Source organism: Melozone crissalis, unplaced genomic scaffold (assembly GCF_028551555.1).
Source record: "Melozone crissalis strain CALT ecotype California unplaced genomic scaffold, PUWL_Pcris_2 ptg000081l_1, whole genome shotgun sequence".
Classification (NCBI taxonomy): domain Eukaryota; kingdom Metazoa; phylum Chordata; class Aves; order Passeriformes; family Passerellidae; genus Melozone; species Melozone crissalis.
This window is the reverse complement of record NW_026535858.1, coordinates 9,928,004-9,948,336: the sequence shown is the minus strand read 5'-3', so window position 1 is coordinate 9,948,336 and position 20,333 is coordinate 9,928,004. Positions and strand designations below refer to the sequence as shown.

The 20,333-nt window shown below is 37.0% G+C and overlaps 1 protein-coding gene across 2 annotated transcripts in view; it reads right to left on the bottom strand.

Annotated features, from left to right (window-relative positions):
• Window positions 1–971: 971 nt before the first annotated feature.
• TASP1 (taspase 1) overlaps window positions 972–20,333 on the bottom strand; it is a 79,310-nt gene continuing 59,948 nt past the window's right edge. For both annotated transcript variants that reach the window (XM_054290486.1, XM_054290487.1), the window contains exons 12-14: window positions 16,199–16,309; window positions 12,545–12,618; window positions 972–2,460 (exon numbers count right to left, since the gene is read on the bottom strand). In XM_054290486.1, the coding sequence (XP_054146461.1) occupies window positions 2,365–2,460; window positions 12,545–12,618; window positions 16,199–16,309 (281 nt within the window). In that variant the 3' untranslated portion in view covers window positions 972–2,364. The remainder of the gene's footprint in view (window positions 2,461–12,544; window positions 12,619–16,198; window positions 16,310–20,333) is intronic.

Here is a 20,333-nt window from a genome sequence, read left to right as displayed (position 1 = left end):
CTGACAGCATTCAAATTTTATTTCTGTGTATTTCACTTGCTCACCCTTCCTTTATAATTTCAGCAGCTATTGCTGTCCACTGTGTCATTTCCTCTTGCGCTGTACCTGCTTGTGCCAGTGGCAATGGTTACTCACCACACACAGGGCTTAGAGAACACATCATTGCAGTGTCCCTCCTCACCACTTATATTCCATAAGCTTCTTTTAAGCTCAAAATAGAACTAGTAGCACAATTAGATCATAATTAAAGTTGTATAAGATATTACATTGGTTTAAGTGGAGTTTGATAGGAAATTCTGCTCCTATCAGTCTTCATAATTACTGGTACCAAATTCATACATAAGATGGTTTTCTTCTCATATGTACCTTAGGTAGAAAACTCTGCACCAAAAAGAAGAAAAGAAATTGACTGGAGTATTGTATAGATACAACAACAAAGTAAAAACAAACTACAGAAATCCTATGCTGGAATCCAAACCTCCAAAAAAAAGATTAAGCAAGTAAGGGGAATAAAGCATTTATGAATTTACATTTTACAATGGCATGAAAGAGTGAATTTATGCCAAAATTTCTATATGATGTCAGTACAGAAAAGCACTTTTAGAATAAAAGCAGGCTAACACTGCTCCTTTAGCTTTTCTAACAACAAGACCATTTTCAAATCTGGCTATTACAAACCCATATACACGATCTTCAATTTTTCACTCACTACACAGTGAAGGGTCCTTCACTTCCTCAGACCATGAAAGCACCACTGAGGATCCAACCTCAAGCACTGTATTTCAGCACAAACTATTACAAAGCACATTCCACGCTGCTGTTGTGCAATCTGGAAAGCTGCTGATTTATATTTTTTACAGAACTGTATTGAAATATCTTCAACTATAGGGCTACACTGAGGTCACAATTAAAAAACCATACAAAGATGACAGCTTTTCAATGTATGCTGTAGTGTAATAGTGAAAATTAACTGAGGCCATTAAAAAAATTTTATTCTTTTCCATGAAAGATTGGTACTACAATCAATATAACCATTTCATCAGTCAAGTATGTCTGTTATAGGCAGGCACAATATTACAAAACAGGCAAGTACAATGCCTGATTAAGCAAATACAGTCTGAATATCTATTCATCCACTATTTCTGAAAACAGAATTATCAAATATCCACCAGGGAAAAGGATGAACTATTTTAGTTTCTCTTTGGCATACTTATCAGGACAATGAATCAATTACAAAAGTCTTCTATTGCTGCCAGTGCTGTGAAGGAAAAAGGACTGAGTGGAAGGTTTCACGTCAGAACTCGCTTTTAGGACTTGGGCAACCTGGCTCACATAGCCAAACTGGTGACAAATGACAGTTCAGCTGCCAATGCTTCACGAGGCAGACAAGGAGTACACTGTTTTACACTGCAGGTTTGTTCAAGGTATCAAAAGAGTTACAGTAAATTTCTGCACAGTACATACATATTACACACAGTTATAAATACCCATGCTGCGGCTGGACACCAGGAAGTTGCTTTACCAACACCAAAGCTCAGTATCAGACCTCCCACCAGCCACTTGATACACATTGCACTTCCCATCCAGTAATATGTTCATTTCTGTACCTCTCTTAAAAATAGATTTAAAGCAGAAGTGAAGAATAATATTGAATCTTTCCATAAACTTTGTTTTCTTATTTACACTGTAATATTCCATTATACATAAAGACTGCGGAACGATACATTATCTTCATATAGCTTTTTGCAATACATACAGCTTGGAGCTATTAACATCTTGGTTTGGGAACACAGATATGACCTATAAGACTATTCAAAAACAATTTGAGCCTTAATTTTGCTCTAGTTTGTTTCACTGAAACCATTCTTTGAACAAAAAAAGAATCCTCCTTACTGGAGAGGAAAAAAACAACTCATGTTTAAATCACCTCTGGATTTCCTTAAACCACTAAGAAACTTAAAAACCATAATAATTTTTTGCATAATTATAAAGCCACTTCAAAGGCCTGTTACTTTTAAATTTAGAATATGAATGACAATTGTGACCATATCTTTAAATTATTTTTTCTTAACTTTTGGTTATCTTTCAACACAGAAAAATGAAAATGCAATCATTAACTATACATGATCTTTGCACAACTGGGGAGTGTTCCTATTTTATTCGTGGGACAAAATGAACATGCACACAACCCCCATTCACAGAGTGAGAACATAAACTACAGCAGCACTTGTCTCAAGTTGTGGTGCACATGGTTGCAATACGGAGTATAAAACAAAAGCAGAATTTCCAACATCTGTTAAAACACAAAAAAAACCCCCTTATTGTACAAAGAGTCATTCACATTCTCTGCAATGAAGTGAAGAATCAGCTGCTTTCTGGACTCTCCAGCCTGCAAACCCCTCCTTCTATTGCCACGGACTGTCCTGCCACAGCTCCAGGAGGAAGTCTTGAAATGTGAGTCTGTGGAGAAGTCAAGAGAATATTATGGACTGAGAAAAGGCAAAATTATGCAGGACAAAGTAAGCTTGTAAGTATTGAACAATTAAACTGTTCCCTCACTGAAGTCTGAGGACAAACTACAAAGCAACTTGAAAAGCAACTGAGATTCTTTTTCTATTTTGTTTGCATTAATGTTTAACACATGAAGAGAAAGACCATGACAGATGCATAGAAAAGGCAAATTGGATGAGTCAATGCACTGAAAGTAGAAAGAAATATCCAGAGTGAAAAGAAAATACTTCTGGTATTTCATGGTTTATAGATCTATTTCTTAGGGTGACTCAGAAGTCTTTACTACCATATACAGAAATACACCTTTGAGAAACCTCAGACAGAATTAAATATTTGACAAACTAACACTTCAAAGGATAAGGCTACTGCAATGATCAGGATGCAAGTAAGGAATTTCTCTGCATGAAATACCTACACATCTACCTAAAAAACTCCAAAGACTTTATGTTGCCAGCTACCAAATAAATCAACCCAAAAAACAATTGTGTATCTGCCAATAGGCATATTTTTCACAGAAAATTTGAAAAGCCTATGAGAAGGCACTGGAACATTTCAGCCAGGAAGTGGGTACATTTATCTGTGTACACAAGACTCCACTTTATAACTGAATTGTAACTCAGTGACCCTAAAAATCTGTTAATGTTCTTTATATACTGGGGTATGTTTTGCTACTGATGGGCAAAAGCATCTGCTTATGAAAAGATACTTTTACTGCCTGTTAAGAGCAATGACTTTTTATTCCCCTTTGCACAAGCTTTTACACTGTGAAAACTGCTCATGTTCCATTAAATTAGGAACTAGAAATGATTCTTACTATGGTATAAAGCTCACAACATAATGTTGCTGGCATTTAGAAATTACAGCTTCCTGTAAGTGCAGCCCACCACATATTTGTTTGTACTTACATTATCCCATTTAAAAGGTTTAGTAGTTGTAAAATGTATAACTTGCAATAAGGCAATGTTTGTTAACACTGTTAAGGGGTTGTCACAAAAAGTTCAAATGTAAAAGTTCAGTAAGAAAAATTTGCATCAATTGAGCAGAAAGTGACTTGAGACTCTAAACTCAGTTCATTACATTGAAGAAACATTTTGTGTCTTGAGCAGCTTCTTTTAATTCCTTTCTTGATAAGGCAGGCATCCTGCTGCCTGCACTTAGCTGGCCTTATTTTAAGTTAAATCACAGAATAAGATTAAACTTGAAACATGTCAATATTTTCATTTTATTGCTAAAAGTTGATCTCTGGCTTTCCTGCTTGATATATGAACATATTCCCGGCCTGATATATGAACATATTCCCACTTTCACAACAATTTCAGTTACAACTATGACTTACCACTCCAAGAAGAAAATAATCTGTTCAAATCTCTTATAATTTCCCTCAAAATGTAACTGACAATTTTTCTGCAGATGTCATTTCATAAATTAAAAAAAAGTTAAAGGGAACAAAATCAAGTGGAAGAAAGGTATTTTTTATTCTATGACTGACAGATCCATGATATTTTCCCAGGTCTGTAAAAATTTCTAGATGAAAAGGATGACAATATAAAAGCAGCACTGTTTGATGGGCATGGTAGCAAATTTGCTTTCTCAGAGGAAGAATGCCACTTGCACAGTGAGGTACTGCAATCAGAGCAAACCAGTAAATTAATCCTAATGAGTTTTTGAGCAAGGGGAGGAAAATGTACAAGAGGGGACAAGCAGGTAGTCACTATTTATTAATACCTTGGCATGTATCTATGCTTAAATAGCCACCCAAACCACATTTCCTATAGAAAACCTCACTTCCTATGTCAGGAGGAACACATTTCCCCGTACACAAGACTCCAAACCACTGTACACCATCATCTGAAGATTTCCATTTGCAGAAACACTGAAACCACTTATAACAAAGCATTTCTTAAAGCCTTTACTTGCATCCTGTTTATTTGCATAATTTCTGTGATGGAGTAAATACAGATCTGGTTCACATTGACTACTTATTATTACTTTCACCAATGGCTGCCTTGTGTAGAACAAAACTGAGACAGATCCAAGATGATAATGTTTAAGATGTTACTTAATAAATAATTTGAAAGGGTAACATTGCCACGTCAAGACAACTGTAGAAAACTCCCAAATTAATTCTTACATTTATATCTCCCTTGTTCTTAACCATAAGAACAAACTCCAGTAAATAAAAAGGAACATCAAAGAACACAGAATATTTTTAAATTAACCACAGTACTTATTTGTAAATTCGTTACATTTTTATATCCCAACATCATATTTTACATTAAGTCCAGATTGTATAGTCAATTAGGTTTAGAGTCTAGAAACTTAAAAATAAAAAAGCAAACAAAAAAGAAGAACACTGGAAAGATTTTAATTGAACTCAATTAGTCTGTCAGCTTTACAAGTCGAATGAGTCCACACCTGGAAGAAATTGTGTCTGGGAACACAAAAAAAAAGGAAAATAAATATTTTTCCTGAATTAATCCTCCACTCAACTCCACAGAAGACTCTCTTTGAGCAAAGTGCACATCAAAGAATGGTTGATTAGGAATGATGATTTATCCACATGTTCAGCTTCGTATATAGGCATTTTACAGTCCCAAAAATATTCTGATTTGCTTTGCCTTCCCAGAGAAAAGCAAGGTTGGTGAGGGTCAGCAGGAGCTGAGGTACCAACATCTGGGACACCAGTCAGTGACCACAGATTTTCGCTGCAGCTTAGAGGAGGAACCTCTTGTCCACAGTTCCACAGGAAAACAGGTAAATGCTGGAAGAAACATTTGATCTTTTGCTTTCTACCCCTCTATAAAGCCCAAAAGAGCCAACCAACCTTCTGATGCTGATTCTCTGTGTTCTTGCCATCCAAACACTCAGTGTTTCCCTCTTTCCCTCCTAACCAAACCAACATCATGGAACTACTGATCCCCCAACGCCAGTGCTGCAGACACTGCAATGTTACTCTCCCCCAGTGCTTTCTGATGCACACTGCAAAGTTCCCTACCTAAAAAACTAATAGCTCTTTCTGGAATTCATGGAATACAACACCACACGAACAATATATGTTTTCATCTTTTTGACTTCTATTACTTCATGTCTCATAGACAAGGATTCTGAAACAACCTTGAGACCAAGGAATATGAAAAGTATTTTCTTTTAAAGAACTAGTCTCCTCCATTTATTCACATAAAAGTATCAGTTTGTCACAACAACTTAGAGTTTTTTTCTTTCATTAAAAACATAAATACAATATAAAATGAATATATAAAATTTCAGCCAAGAGACAGACAGTGCTGCATGAGAAAGCTGAAATCAAACACTGCCAAGAGGACAGAGTACAACTACCAGATGGCAGCACATTCAGTTCTTAAGCAAATCTAGAGAGTACTTCATGTGTTTAGCACTCTTATTACACATTCAGGATGTGCTTTAGACAGAATAATTTATAAAACAAACTTTTTCCATTCACTACACTATAGAGATGAAATATAATGAAAGACCAAAGGTACCATATCCTTAAGAAAATTGCTTTCTACAGCTTTTCTCCCTGAAAAAAAGAGTACCACTAAACTCACATATTCTTTAGAAATTTGGAGCCTTCTAGCTGGGTACACACTTCCACCATCAGAACCATCTGACCACACATTCTGAATTTATTTTCTAAGCAGTTAAGAGCCCATTTTGGTAGCAACTCTGCTGCTCTGTCTCCTGGTAATCTCTCCACCATGGTTTGTATGTACACCTGTAGTACCAGCAGGAGAAGGTGCCCCACTAAATACTGGCAACTGCTGTTATCAGAAAATGCCATGTGCATCCTGTTTGGTGAAACCTTAATTTTAAAAAAATGGGGAACAAATAGAAAGCGAGGCTCCAGAATATTGTCCTTGCTGGGAAACAACAGAAAGACACAGTGATGGGGTAAGTCTGGTCTCACTACACTGAAAAGAATTATTTTACATACAGGTTGGTTAGGAAGTTAGTTTTCCAAGCTCAAATTCATTCTGTGGGTAAGTATATCACTATAAACTATTGATGTATCTAATTAAATCATACCTATATCAAGACAGCCTAATGACACATACCAACCAATCATCTAATCAGCTCAGCATCCCAGAGTTTTGCAGAGGTATTCTAAAACCCTGTCATGAATCTTCAAATGTGATTTGTACCATTGTGAATTGCAGTGCTAAGGTTATTGCATTTATATTTGCATAGCTGCACACATAGTCCCATCTTCCCTACACCACTCTGTCAGCCAAATCCAGGGAGAGTTCCAGAACTGCTGGCTTTATGCAAGAACCCAACCCAAAAAGTGAATTTCTCTTCTCATATCAGAGCCAGTCAGCTTCCATGAAGGTCTATGAGCCAAACATTTTAACTGGTATCTTAGCACAAATAGGTTTAGATTTGTTTCCAACAAACAGAAAAACCTTTTTATGAGAGAACTGGATGCAAAGAGTAGTTTTCAAATGAAAATTTCTGACTGATTCCCCAGTCTCCAGACAAGCATGAAGATTAAAGGAATAAGAACAGTGACATATACTTCTCCTGCCTCATGAAGTTAAAAGAGTGTCTCTGTAGTCTTGAATGAATGACTGAATTATTGGACTTCATATTTCTAGTCACTAAACAGGCTTGGTAAATTTTTCCACTAATTTTCAAATTAGAATTAGGATTCTTCCAAGATGTGTTTCTTCACCCCATGAGCATTGGAAAGCTGCCCTTCTCCTGACAAAGGGCTTTCACAGACCATTCACTCACAAAGTCAAACACAGAAGCTCATCCTCAGAAAACCAACAGCAATCACTACAATCAGTGTTTGTCACATGTATCACTTCAAACACAGAGGGAAGGACTGTTGCTAAATTTTACAACATCAGTAAAGGCGAGTAAATCTGATGATGACAGCTTACATCTCCACAGGAAAAGTGAACTGGAGATGGTCTCCCTGTCCACCATGTTTATGTTTGCTCCTACTGACAGATGAAATTAACTGTCAAAGATAAAAGTTTCTGTTTGAACATTGCAACCACAATGTTTGGTGTGGACAGGAGCTGCTGCAAGCACAGCAATATGCAACACTCCCCTCTAATGCTGCACTGTGTCCTGCAAAGCATTGGGAAGTTGGTTCATTTGAGATGGAAAGAACAGCTTATGTAGCTTTGCGTTATTAAAACCTGCCATAACATAAAGCTTAGCAGTTCATGTTATACTAACTGAACAGCTGCCAAAAAGAGATTTAAACTGGCAACTGAATTGGATTATATTCAATATTGCAACTGGGCTTTTTAAATTTGCTGTCTAAGTCATCCAGCTGTTAGAAGAACTAAAACCTATGAGTCTGAACTACTACTCAAAAATATTGCAACATTTACAGTCTGCAATGTTTATAGAGATCATATAGCAGATTTATAAATACTAAGAAACATAGTAAGCTGATAAATGATTTTAAATACTTAAACAAAATAAATAACCAGAAGTGCATTTTGTGGTATTGAGACTGGATCTTGCACTAGGAAAAAGGACTTTGATATCAAATACTATTGAAAAGAAAGTGAGGATACCTATCTTCAAGCAGAAACATCAGCCACCAACAACTACTCTCAATCACCACAACAAGACACTGCTCAGAGTCAGGAAAAAGTATCCCAGCCACTTACACTTTCTGCATACAGAATGCTGTAGGGCTTCAGCAAACAAATACTCTGCAGACCCTGACTGAGATAAAAGGGTCCCTATCTGGCTTTGCACAGATACACAACATGAAATCAAGGAAAGGCTGCCTACCCACAGCCAGAACCTTCAAGAGATGTCATTGGTATGAGAACTCGCATTGCAGGCATACACTGCACTCTCATTTGAGATTGAATTTATTTTCTTTTGAAGCATCCTCCATTGAGCAAGCAGACATGGAACAAGAAGATATGAAGTCTTTCTAATCAAGAAGAGTCAGTTAACTTGTGCAACTTAACCATTATCACCCTTCCTTCCCATTCCTCATTTTAATCTAAAATCACATTATGGGTGAATTGAGGAATTATTTCTTCCCAACCCAGAAGGTCTGCAAGCCCTTGGTGCAAACTGACACTCAAATTTGCTCTACCAACTGCTACATAAACTGTTAATACCTAAAGTACTGCACATCATCCATGACAGGATGGACAGAGCTGCAAGAAGCAACACCTTAGAGGAAAGCTACCACCCCAGTGATGACAACAAAAATGCATCAGCTCTCAGAACATAACCCAGTCAGTTCAGGAGAATAGGAAATGATAACTGAACCCTCCAGAGTAATGTTAAAGAAGTTAGAGTTCTGGTAACAGGATGGTCTTTTCAGCTGATACTATGAACAGTTGTTAGATCTGTTATGGATCTGTAAAAAAACCAAAGCATCTGGAAGTTTGTTATGAAGACCAACTAGCATCTCAGAGAAGAAAATTTCGACAGGGGAAAAAAAAAACTGCTTAAATTCATATCAAGTAATTCATGAGTCAACAACACAATCACCAAAAAAAATATCTCCTCAGTTCTTGCAGTTATTTAACCCTCCAGTCCTTCACTCTGGAAGTCATGACCTTTTGGATGCAGCAGTTACTGCTACAAGAGGAGCTGTGTGAATACACAGAGAATCCGCAAACTAATTTTTTCTATCTGCTTCTATGCATTCTCAAGGCTGCAGCCACAAACTTCTGCTGCAGCCCAGAATATTCCAACAGCCTCACAAATGCATAGAAAGAGTCAAGCATCAGCTACTGTGACAATTCTACCATCACAGAGGTGGCAATGCAAGACCTCTGCTTCAAGAGATCTTGGGAAGCCCATTCATCTTCCAAAGAACAGGGCTGATGTTGAAACAATCTGTCACAGTATTTTCTCAGGAAGGTTTGGTTCCAGAAACTCCTAAACCAGACTGTGTCTGCCCCTTAAGCTCACAATAACTGAGGCTCCCAAGCACCAGCCTGGGTTAGTAGGCTGGTGCAGGGTAGTTCAATAAGTATAGGAAAGAGCCAAAATGCTGAGATGAAAAGATCTGTCACATCCAATTTGTGACAAATGCTGGCACCAAGTGATTTTGAAGCTGCTTGTGTTGAGAAGGATGACAGGAAAAAAAGAAAAGCACAGCTGAACCAGCTAAGATCTGCCTTGATTAGCTGTTTGTGGCCTAAGAATCTGAGGGAAGCCACTGGGACACCCACTGTGCAGGTGCTGGAGATGACACTTCCAGAGTTAGGAGCAGTGGAGGAGCTGAAATAGTTCCAGCATCCAGAAAGAGCTGATAGGACACACAAACAGAGGTGATTGTGTCAGCAATGAGGTGTGAACTTAGTTCATCTGGCAAGGCAAGGCTGTGCAGAATTCTTAAAGCAACATTCACCCAAACACTTGAATCCAACAGGAAATGATGACTTTTCTAGGGAAAAAAAAAAAAAAAAAAAAAAAAAAAATCTGGACACCTTTCCAGAAAGTATGTTAAAATCAAGCCACTACTACTGCACAGCTCTTGAGCTCTTGCAGGCTCAGCCATTTGGTGCTGGTGAGCCAACATTCAGGCAAGTCTGAAGGTGAGAGGCCAGCTGCAGAACCCAGTCCTGACTAAACAGGGAGCAAACAAACCCCTGGTGCCAGGGTACTGCCAAAACAGTGCTTGGAGAGCTCATGCTGTAGAAGCCAGAAGCACCAGCAGGTCACAGTGTACAAACCATTTCAAATCTCTCATTCCACTTTTCTGTCCCACTCCTCTTTTAAGGAGCTGCTGACAGATAACTGTGCTCTCTGTCTTGAGCACACCAGTGTCTGCAGGTGAGCTGCACCTACCCTGTTTGCCTTTGTAATAAAGACATTCTGTACCTCCACAGTTTCCAGCTGGTGTTCAGAACCACTATTTGTTGGTTCCTACTATGAACTGTATTACTCTCCCATGCCCTAAGAATCACACTAAGATAGTAAAGCAGGCTCCTTTTCTCCTTAGTGTCTACCCCATTATGATTCTAATACTAGTCTAGTAAAAAATTGAACCAGTTCAAAATCAGGCACTGTGACAACCCCTCAGTTTAAGAACAAAACTCAAGTCCTAGACTGATGAAAGAAATAAAACCTGAATGTCTTTACCACCCTAGAAAAACAGGAAAGCAAATATTTCCTTACAAGCTGCTGCCTAATCATTTTGCTATGGTCCTCATAAACAAGTGATATTTTATACTTTTATGAACTCTTATCCCATTATTCTTTCATGGCAAGCACTCAAAATTAACTGTAGCAAAACAGTCACTCTATTAAAGAACAGAGATTTTTTTTTTCACTTGCAATACATTGTGTTCTATTTCAAGCCCAGTTTTCCATCTATAACTTAGTCCTAGTTGTAGCAGAACAAAATTCCAGCTTTTATGACAGAAGACTTTTTTGATCAATAGAAGTCAGCAGCAAAAGCGTTTGTGGTTTTTCTCTGGAAAGCATTTGTGGCCACAGACTCAAAGAAGGAAGAAAGGGAGGGGGATTAACTCTTCAGTGAAGGTCAAAAACATAATTTAAAAGTGATCCAAGAAGAGCAGCTGTGTCTGTCAGCACAATCAGGATTACCAGCTGGAGAATTTACCAGCAGTATGAAAACAATGCACACCAGATGTCAAATGTTGCAACTGTGAGTAGGAAAGCAACTCTGGGCATGGCACTGTCATGCTAATAGTCATTGCCAGACAGATTTCATATTTAGCATTTATTTATTAATTAGACACTACCAGGAAGAAACAATAACATTTTGAACTTCACATTGTAAGTCACAGGCAGGTGTGCACACTGGAAACATTTAACATCCTTGATTCTCAGTTATTCTTTCACTGCAAACACAAGACAACAATTTTAAAGCTAACTAGCAAATACTAGAACATCTGTGCCTGAACTTGCTTTAGTTCCACTCAGTTCAATCTGAGCTTTTAACTTCAGTTTGGACTTTTTTTCAACTAAATCTGAAACAAATATTAAGAAAAGAAGTAAAACCACAGTCTTCCATGTATAGCTATCTAGGAAGAATTGTACCTAAGTTATTAAAAAGTGAAGCAAATACTTCACTTACACCTCTACCAGCACTTCCTTCATCAGCTGCTTGTTACTTTCCTTGTCTTTCTGGGGCATTCTTGTCTTTTTTTCCCTGCACATTTTAGATCTTGAAGATGAACTCATCCATTCCAGTGCTTTAAACAGAGTGTTTTACCAGTTTTGCTGGGTAAAATATCTGATGCTGATTTTCTTCTTTATATATGCATATTCTTATATATATATATATGTATATTCTTGTGTTACCTTGGTCACATCCCCCTTTGCATGAATGTCTACAGAAACCATTGCAGTCCCTGCTTGCAGCTTCTCCCGTGTTCATTCCTGTTCTCCAAATACTCTCCAAAATGCTCCAGTTGCTACACTACAGCAACTTCCTTTTTCTCCCTTCCATGCTCTTTTCCTAAGAATGGATGGCTTATCCATTTGGTTAATCCCTACTCCCTGATCATGATATGACAGAATTTTCCAGTTATCACTGTTAAATTCAAATTTGATGTAATATTTCTCTCATTAAAAATCAATTATAAGGCCCCAAGAAATTGAAAATATGGATGGTTATATTTGGAATTATTTATGACAGAGGGTATTCTAGGAACTTGTTTGAAGTTTGTTTTATATCTTCCTTGATGGTGCAATTGCTTTATCCAAAGGAAGATATGCCCTCAGAAAAATATGGTACCAGCATAACTGAATCAAGATGAATAAAGTTATTTAAGTACAAATACTGTCAGCAGAGGGAATGGCCATGTGTTTGTGGCACCTTATCCTGACATGGAACATATGTTAGTATAGGGTTGCTAACTGCTGCAATTAAAAAAAGAAATTAGAAATGCCTAATCAATTGACACATTTAACTGCTTATGCAGCCATTACTTCTTTTGTTCTCTTAGAGAAAGAAATTTATTATATATTTCACTATTATTAACTCTAATTCTCCTTAGCTTCTGCAGTCATCCAACTGTATTACAGCCTACTCCTCGTGGCCTACCTTAGCTTTGCCATCCTGTGCAGACATGTACCCAACACACATGCTCTCTGTTGTATGGCTCCACAGAAATTCCACTAGAAAGGAAAATGCAACAAGTTACAAAAAAGGCCTTGGTTTAACATACAAGATGCAATTTAACCAGACTGTGACTTGAGGAACAAATATAGCAAGGATAAAAAACAAAGACCAAAAACTACTTACCAGAGCAAATAAATTTCAAAAGAAAAAGCTATCAAACAAACAAGATTTTCCTGAATATTCACAGTCACAACTGCAGAACGATTACCCACAATGAGAATGTTACTTCAATAATATGGAGCCTCCAAGATGAGAAATACATCAACTCCAATTGCAGTTAAAAATTGGACCAGCTTCTAAAGCAGTGGACTTTTCCACCCATCAGAAAAAGCTGACAGAACTTGTATTTGCCTGCCTTGAAGCCACACAAAAGCATAAAGCCAGGTGACCCAGTATGAACAAGCAAAGGGGGATTTGTGGCTCAGCTGTTAATGTGTATCCCAAGCAGAACACAGGCAAACATGCAGAAATAGTCAAGTTTGCAATATGGGAATTGAAGATATGGATCAGGCAGGAAAGACAACTGGTAAAAGCAAAATTATCCTGCAGAAAAAGGAGGAGAAGTGTATGATGGAAACAGGGTAACATGCACAATAAGAAAGATTCCTGGCAAAATTAGATGAAGTCCTGGATTCAAAAGTACGCTGAATTACACCCCTTTTCTTTGTGGAGAATGTAAGGAGCACTAAAGGTCAGAGAGGAAAGAAAGATGAAGAAACCCCTAGCAAAGCACTCCCAGGTCTGAATACCTGGACTTCCAGCACCAGATAAACAGCAGCAGCTCTCTGGTACTGCACTCACAGCTAATTTAGGATATCAGGGTTAGATATCCTAAAGCACTGCCATGCTTGCAGGGATAATGATTAAGAAAACTAATCAGTGCTCACAAGTTTTATTAATGCCTGTTAATCCAGTAAGGAGCTGTCCTGAAGTCTGAAAGTGTTCTGATTTATCATCTGTTTAACAGTGTGTTCCAGTAATCTCTAACTGCCTGATACATATGCAGGTATCTTTATGTACACAAACACACTCCAACTTAGCTGCAACACAAAATTCAGACAAAGAGCACATTATTCAAATGTTCAGCTCTCTCTCAGTGGAGCTTTATAAATTGCCACACTGTTTTCTTCCTGCTCTCTGTCATGGTCATTTTTCTTTGTATTCATGAAGTCCATAATTTGGAAGGGGAGAAAGAAAAAAAACCAGCTGATCAGAATTTAAGGCATTTCATAGAATTTTGCAAAAGGTTTTAAAAAAATGCACTGAGGCACAAATTCTTTCTCTGGATTATGGGAGGTGTCTTACATGAATTACACAAGATGCCTTGAACAGACATTTCCACAGATTTCTTTTGAGAGTGACTTTCACATATTGCAAAAAAAGCATCCCTGGATGGGTTTAAAACCTTGACTCATTCCTATTCCTCACATTCCTTCAGGATGAAGGTCACAGCCTGCTGAGCACACTTATCCTTTGAACCACATCTCCTTGCATAGCAATTAAACCAGAGCAGGAGATCAAATGTTAGATGATCCCAGCAAGACTTGAAGATCCTGACAGATATGCAGATATCATCATAAAAGAAAAATGAACTTCATGGAGGTGTGTGCTCTGCTCCCCCAGAACAGATTTGTGACTGATACCACCAACGGTGAATCAAAAGCTTTCACACAGCAAAACAATCAATGTGTGTTGGAGGGGCCCAACCTCTCCATGGCACCCCAAAGGCTCCACTGTCTTTTTAAAAAAAGCATTTTTTAAAAGACAAATTTAAATTTTGTAGTTAAATTTAATAAAATTTAATTTAATTTAATCTGATTTTATTTAATTTTAATTTAATTCCCATCTTTCAATTTTGAGAAGCTGAGAAACAGTTTAGAACAAATACCCTCAAAATATTATATCTCTGCCTTTGAAAACTACCAAAAGTATCCTGTACTAGCACAAGCCTTAGTTATGGTTAGCCATCATAGGTAGTGAACTATACTGAAAATTCTAAATTACATGTGAAATATCTTCAGATAAGTATATTTTCAACCATTTAATAAGTCACTTCCTTGCCATTTTTTCAATATTAAAAAGAAAAAAATAAAGATGATCCATGTAACAAAGACATGAGAGTTCTTTATTCCATACACAAAGTTTTTCAGTATTAATCAATTTATTTTCAGTCAAAACAAAACAAATACTACATATGTTATGTAATGTAATACAATTGTGTATTATCTCTGCGTTCATTATAAGGTAGGAAATTTCCATGGTACAGAAAAAAGTACTGTATTACAATTAATCTCTGTTAGTTCAGTGGAAAGAAAACCAAAAATCAATGGACAAGTAGTCTTTACTTATGATGTACAATATATGGGGATTTTATAAATCAATTTTTGAGGAAAAAGTGCCAAATCTTCACTAATAGAATACGTTCTCTTACATGAATGACAGGCAAATCTCTGAACGACTTTCAAATCTCAGGAATATTGAAGGTTATGTTGATCTTGTTTGTTCTCACTTAATCAGACTTGTATGTTCATTTTCTTAACTCTTTTTTAAGGATAAAATTTATGTTGCAGGATGCTGTTGCACTAGATAATGTCACAAATGGGTAAATAATAATAAAAGCAGAGTATTACACAAAGGAAAAACACTTTAACGCTGGTAACATTAGACAGGTCAATGTGACCCAATAAATACACACATAGCTGCACATCTGAGGAGCACCACAGGAAAGGAGATGGCACAAGTGTCATCCTGAAGTAATTCATATGCCCCCAATCCCAAATTCCTTCCCTTAGAGAGACCTTACTGTCTCAGGGCTGTATTTCCACCTTGTTCTGCTCATATCTACAGCCTTCAGTTCCCATCTGTTCCTCCCACACAAACCACAAGACAGTTTTCCATAATACACTTTTCTGCCATAAAGCAGCAAGAGGGATTGTGTTTCCAGGACAGAAAGAGGGATGAAGGGTTGTAAAACCATTTTGGAACCAGACAGCTACTGGGAGAGGTAAAGTCCAGGGGATTTCAGTATGAGCAGCAGAAAGTCCTGTTTGGTGCAAATGCAAATAGTAACTGTGATTTATCTAAACTGATTTTCCTGGCCATTACCAAGAATAAACAACCATAAACAACTTTCCCTACGAATTTTAAGTGCATTCTCCAAATTCACACATTTTCTTATGCAAAAAGGAGGAATAAAGAACTTTTTAGAAAGCATTTTTTAAAATTAAGCTACTGAGAAGCAGCAAACAGCTACATGCATCACTCCCAACTATAAATGCAATTTTTCCTATGAGGAACACATCCCACCTTGCCATAAACAACTATTGTATCTATGCCACAGGTTTAGAAGGATCCCACACAATCCTCTGAATGGCAATTCTGCTTAGAAATAATGAGTCAGAAAGAATGCTCTTTTTTGGAGTTTTGTTAGTATTAGCCTTGTTTGTGCCCTATTTCACTTTCTAGATTTTTATTATTTCAATATCAATTCCATTTTGTTTTCTCTGTGGCTTTCAACATGCGCAGAGATTTCACTTCATCCTTCACTTTAAATTAAAATGAGTAAGAATTCCTTACCTAGTAAAGTTGGCTTTTCCTGTGAGGATTCAGGCTCTGCTGAACACCGGCAGGAGCGGAGAACAATCACACCTCCGAGCACACCATCTTCATTGGCTAGGAAAGGTGAACCTGGCCAAAATCATGGGGGAGAATTACTTGCAATAGAAACAATTCCTTGGGCAATTTTTTTTTAATTTGACTTTCTGCCTTTTCCCTTTAATCTTGTCACTAAGGGTTGAAAATGACAGATCAAACAGTGCTTTTACAAAAGCATCGGTTCTCTTTTTCCTACTGTTTCAAAGGAATAATTTTCTGGAATGTTAATCTACTAATTCACCAGCAATCAAAAAAATGAAGAGCTACATGGAATAAAACAAAAACATTAAAAATTACCTTTGTGAGTGGAAACATCAAATGTAATTTGGATGGATCAAGGAAAATATAATAATGAAAAACGGAGTGTCAAGTTGAAAAACAGTTGTGACTCAATATTTAGCTCTTTCTGTTCTATAGATTATATAAAGACAGATCTAAAAAAATCAAGCAAATTTAGGTCATTTTTACAGTTTTTTCATTTTTGCCAACTTAAACCCCTTTGTACAGAGGCATCATGGAACTGCTATACTGTCTGCCTTGCTGTCCTTTTTACAGTGGCTCCTGTGTTGTTAATTAAAGACATAGGATATAAAAGTCTTCTATCAGAAGCTGGAAAAGCTTTAAAGATAGCTGAACCAAGCCTAAGTATTTTTTCTCTGGTTTGCAATTTGAAATGAGATTCCTATTGCTTTACATGTGGAAACAATGGTATAATTTACATGCAATATAAAATGTCTTGAGCCACAAAATTAATTAAGTTCTTGCACTTAGGCCCAGAGACATCCTAGTTACACATCTGTATTATACTGTCTTTTAAAATTGAACATACAATTGCAACAGCCATATAATGTAATTCTTTTCAATTCTTTCTTTTAAATAAATTAGTGTACAGGCACTGTAATTTGCCAGCCACTGGAACTTTAGAGCAGATCTATTCATTAGTCTCCTTGAACTTGCCCACAACTATTTGTATGATTAAAATTACTCCTTTAATGCAAATAACAACAAAACTGCCCAATAAAAAACAACTTTGAGCATTACCATAAGGAAAACTAAAAGCTTTATTGTGTTTTCTCGAAACATTAGAGCAGCCACCTTGAAAAATGATACAAGGTGGCCATTGCAATAGAAGCCCACATTGCAGGAAGATAATAAATGCAGTGTGCTTAATAAACAATAATATCTTATCTAATCTAATGCAAACAGATTATTATCTTTAAAGTGCCACTTGCTTTGTAAAAGAACTATTACTACTTACACCTAGTAATACACCTCCTGTATTACTCACTGACTGTGACCAAGTCCCTGTGAAACAAGAATCCAGCCCATGATAAGGTAGAAGATAAAACAGGAAAATATGTTTGGTTAAAATAGAAACACAAGGCTTGGAAAGTTGTGAAGGGTTCTACCACCCAAGTCAAAACCAGGCACTTCAAAGACAATGCCTCTACCTGAACTTGGTCTGCAGACCTAATTTTACACTAAACCGCACAAATGATTTAGCCTCTAAGCCATGGTGAAATGCCTAAGCTCTCTAATCTGTGGTGAAAAGTCATTGCAAAGAGACAGAAAAGCTCAGGTTTCTTTTTTTAATAAGCAGTTTCTCCTTCCCTTTCAAGAGCTGTGAAAGATTCTTCCACGGTTCTAGTGAAAAATATTAATTATTTCTTTAATTAGAATGACTAAAAATGCTCTACTTCATCAGAAGACAGGCAGCAAACAGCATTCACAGCAGACAGCATATTCAAGGGCACACACAGTAAAACACTGGGACTGTATGAGAGCACATAACACCAGACAGCAACTACTGATTATAGTTTAGAGTTGGTTCCACTGAAGTCTTGTTCTAGAAATGCTTCCATTAGTTTAATCACTTATTTTAGGGATTTTGTTTCTCCCACACTCTGAAAAAAAGAGATGAAAGGGACGTCTATAAATAAGCTAATTATATATTTCATCATTTTCCCAGTAATTTTGTCAAATGTGCCATCATGACTGACCAAACTGTCAACAATCTGAGTAACTTTTACATGGTCTTTTGAAATTTCACAAGGCTTAGCAGTATATTTCTTTCATTGCAGAGACTCTGCAGCAGAACAGTAACACTGCATTTCCATCAAAAAACTTCCATTTTTACAGAGATTGCTTTGCAAGAACAAAATATTCATCCTCACTGAAACAAAGAATAAAAAAACAAATCACTCAAAGCGAGTTTTTTTTTTTAAAAAAGGGTTTAAATAAGTAATTTGAAATTTGAGCTTCAAGCACATAAGACAAAGTCTTCAGCTTACAACTTCATCCAAAAAGATGCTCAACCTCTACATGAACAACTGAGAGCCCCAATTCTGTCAGGATAAACAGCATTTGTTTATTGACATTAAACATGGCCCTAAGTATGTACACAATTGTTTTCTAAACAAATTACTTCCTTCAATGATTATGCACCATGGAAGCTTTATTACCAGCCCACAAAACTCAAAGGCTTTGAAGACGACTCAGAAGTTGGAAAACTGACTGTATTCATTCAGCCTTTGCTGAAGTACACTGCCACCCTACTGCAACTGGAAAACTCCAGAAGAGGATTAACTTAACAGCAGTGCACCTGATAAAAGTGTGATAAAAGTCTTAATTTCAGCACCCACAAAACACAACAGATGGGCAAGACATTGACTTCTTTAAGAATGACACAGGTTGGGCCTTTGGACTAAGAAGAAATGCTGTTTATGCCACATGAAACCAGGTCACACTGCACTAACTTCCTAAGTTCTACCGGTGTGAGATGAATAAAATTACTTAAAGTGACTTTTAGCAGGTAATTTGAATGAAACACTGAACCAAATGTCTTTAAAAATTGTGTTATGCACACAAAGCAAGAATGGTGGGAGACATCATCTCTCCTACACACAAAAACATAGCCTTGCTTGCCCTTTTGATCTTCTACACCATTTCATCATTACCTGCAGAATGAACATTATCCTGGAATGGTGGCAGAAATCTGGAAAAGATCATCCCCCTTGTTTCCATCTCCAAACACAACCAGCAAATGAGGACACAGTCACTTGCACTACTACCCTGCAAAGATTCAGGACTTTCCCACCCATGGGCACCCTGCCTCCCTGTTTCTGTTGAAGGCCTCCATTCTCAGACACATCAGAAGCAAATTGAGTGACTCTACCCTCTCCCATCCCAGATGCCTTCAGCAGCAAGTTCAGCTAAACCATCTCTGCAAAATCAGCAACAATACAGTTTATGTCTCCAATTCACTGCCTAAGTTGTAAAGAATCAATCTCTAAGAAGTGTCAAAAATGAGTTGCCTACAATAAAAATATTACAATATTCTATGTTACAGCACATTCAGGCTGTTTCTCTGCTCTTAAAAACCAGACCCTAAACCAAATTAAATACATGCTGAAAAGCGTGTTGTTTAAAAGTTACTTATTTTTCAATTAAAGCAATTTTTCAAAAATGTTAAAGGAGGGATTCAAATATAGTACTTTTTTTAAACAAGGATCTTTCTAGATATGTGGACCTACTGATGATGATTCCAATTATGCTAAAGACTGTATTTTAACAAACTAGACAGTGCAAATGAGTAGATCTACAGCAAGCAAAATTCCAGGCAGCTGAATGCTATACATCCATAACCAGATCTGTAAAAATAATGGTACAAAAGTATTGTACTTTTTTGGGTACAGTATTTTACTTCATTTCTGAAGAGAATCCATGTACCATGCACACAAATTCGTTTGACTGTTCTCAAAACACTGTGAATTCAAAGTTTAGGAACATATTTCATTAATTTAGTTCTAAAATTCATTTTGTTACAGCCAACCCATTGAGTAAAAGAAGAACAGAGCAGACTTTTGTAAAAAATAACAATATAGGTAACGACTTTTTTCTATACACATTTAATTAGTATTTCAAGAGGAGGAGAAAAAGTGGAACTAAAATACTGCCATGTACATTAAAGGCAGAATGGTTTCTCATCAGAAAGAAAGAGTGATCTGGCTCCCACCTCCTACACAATTTTTGGAATTCAGCCACGCCCACAGTTCCT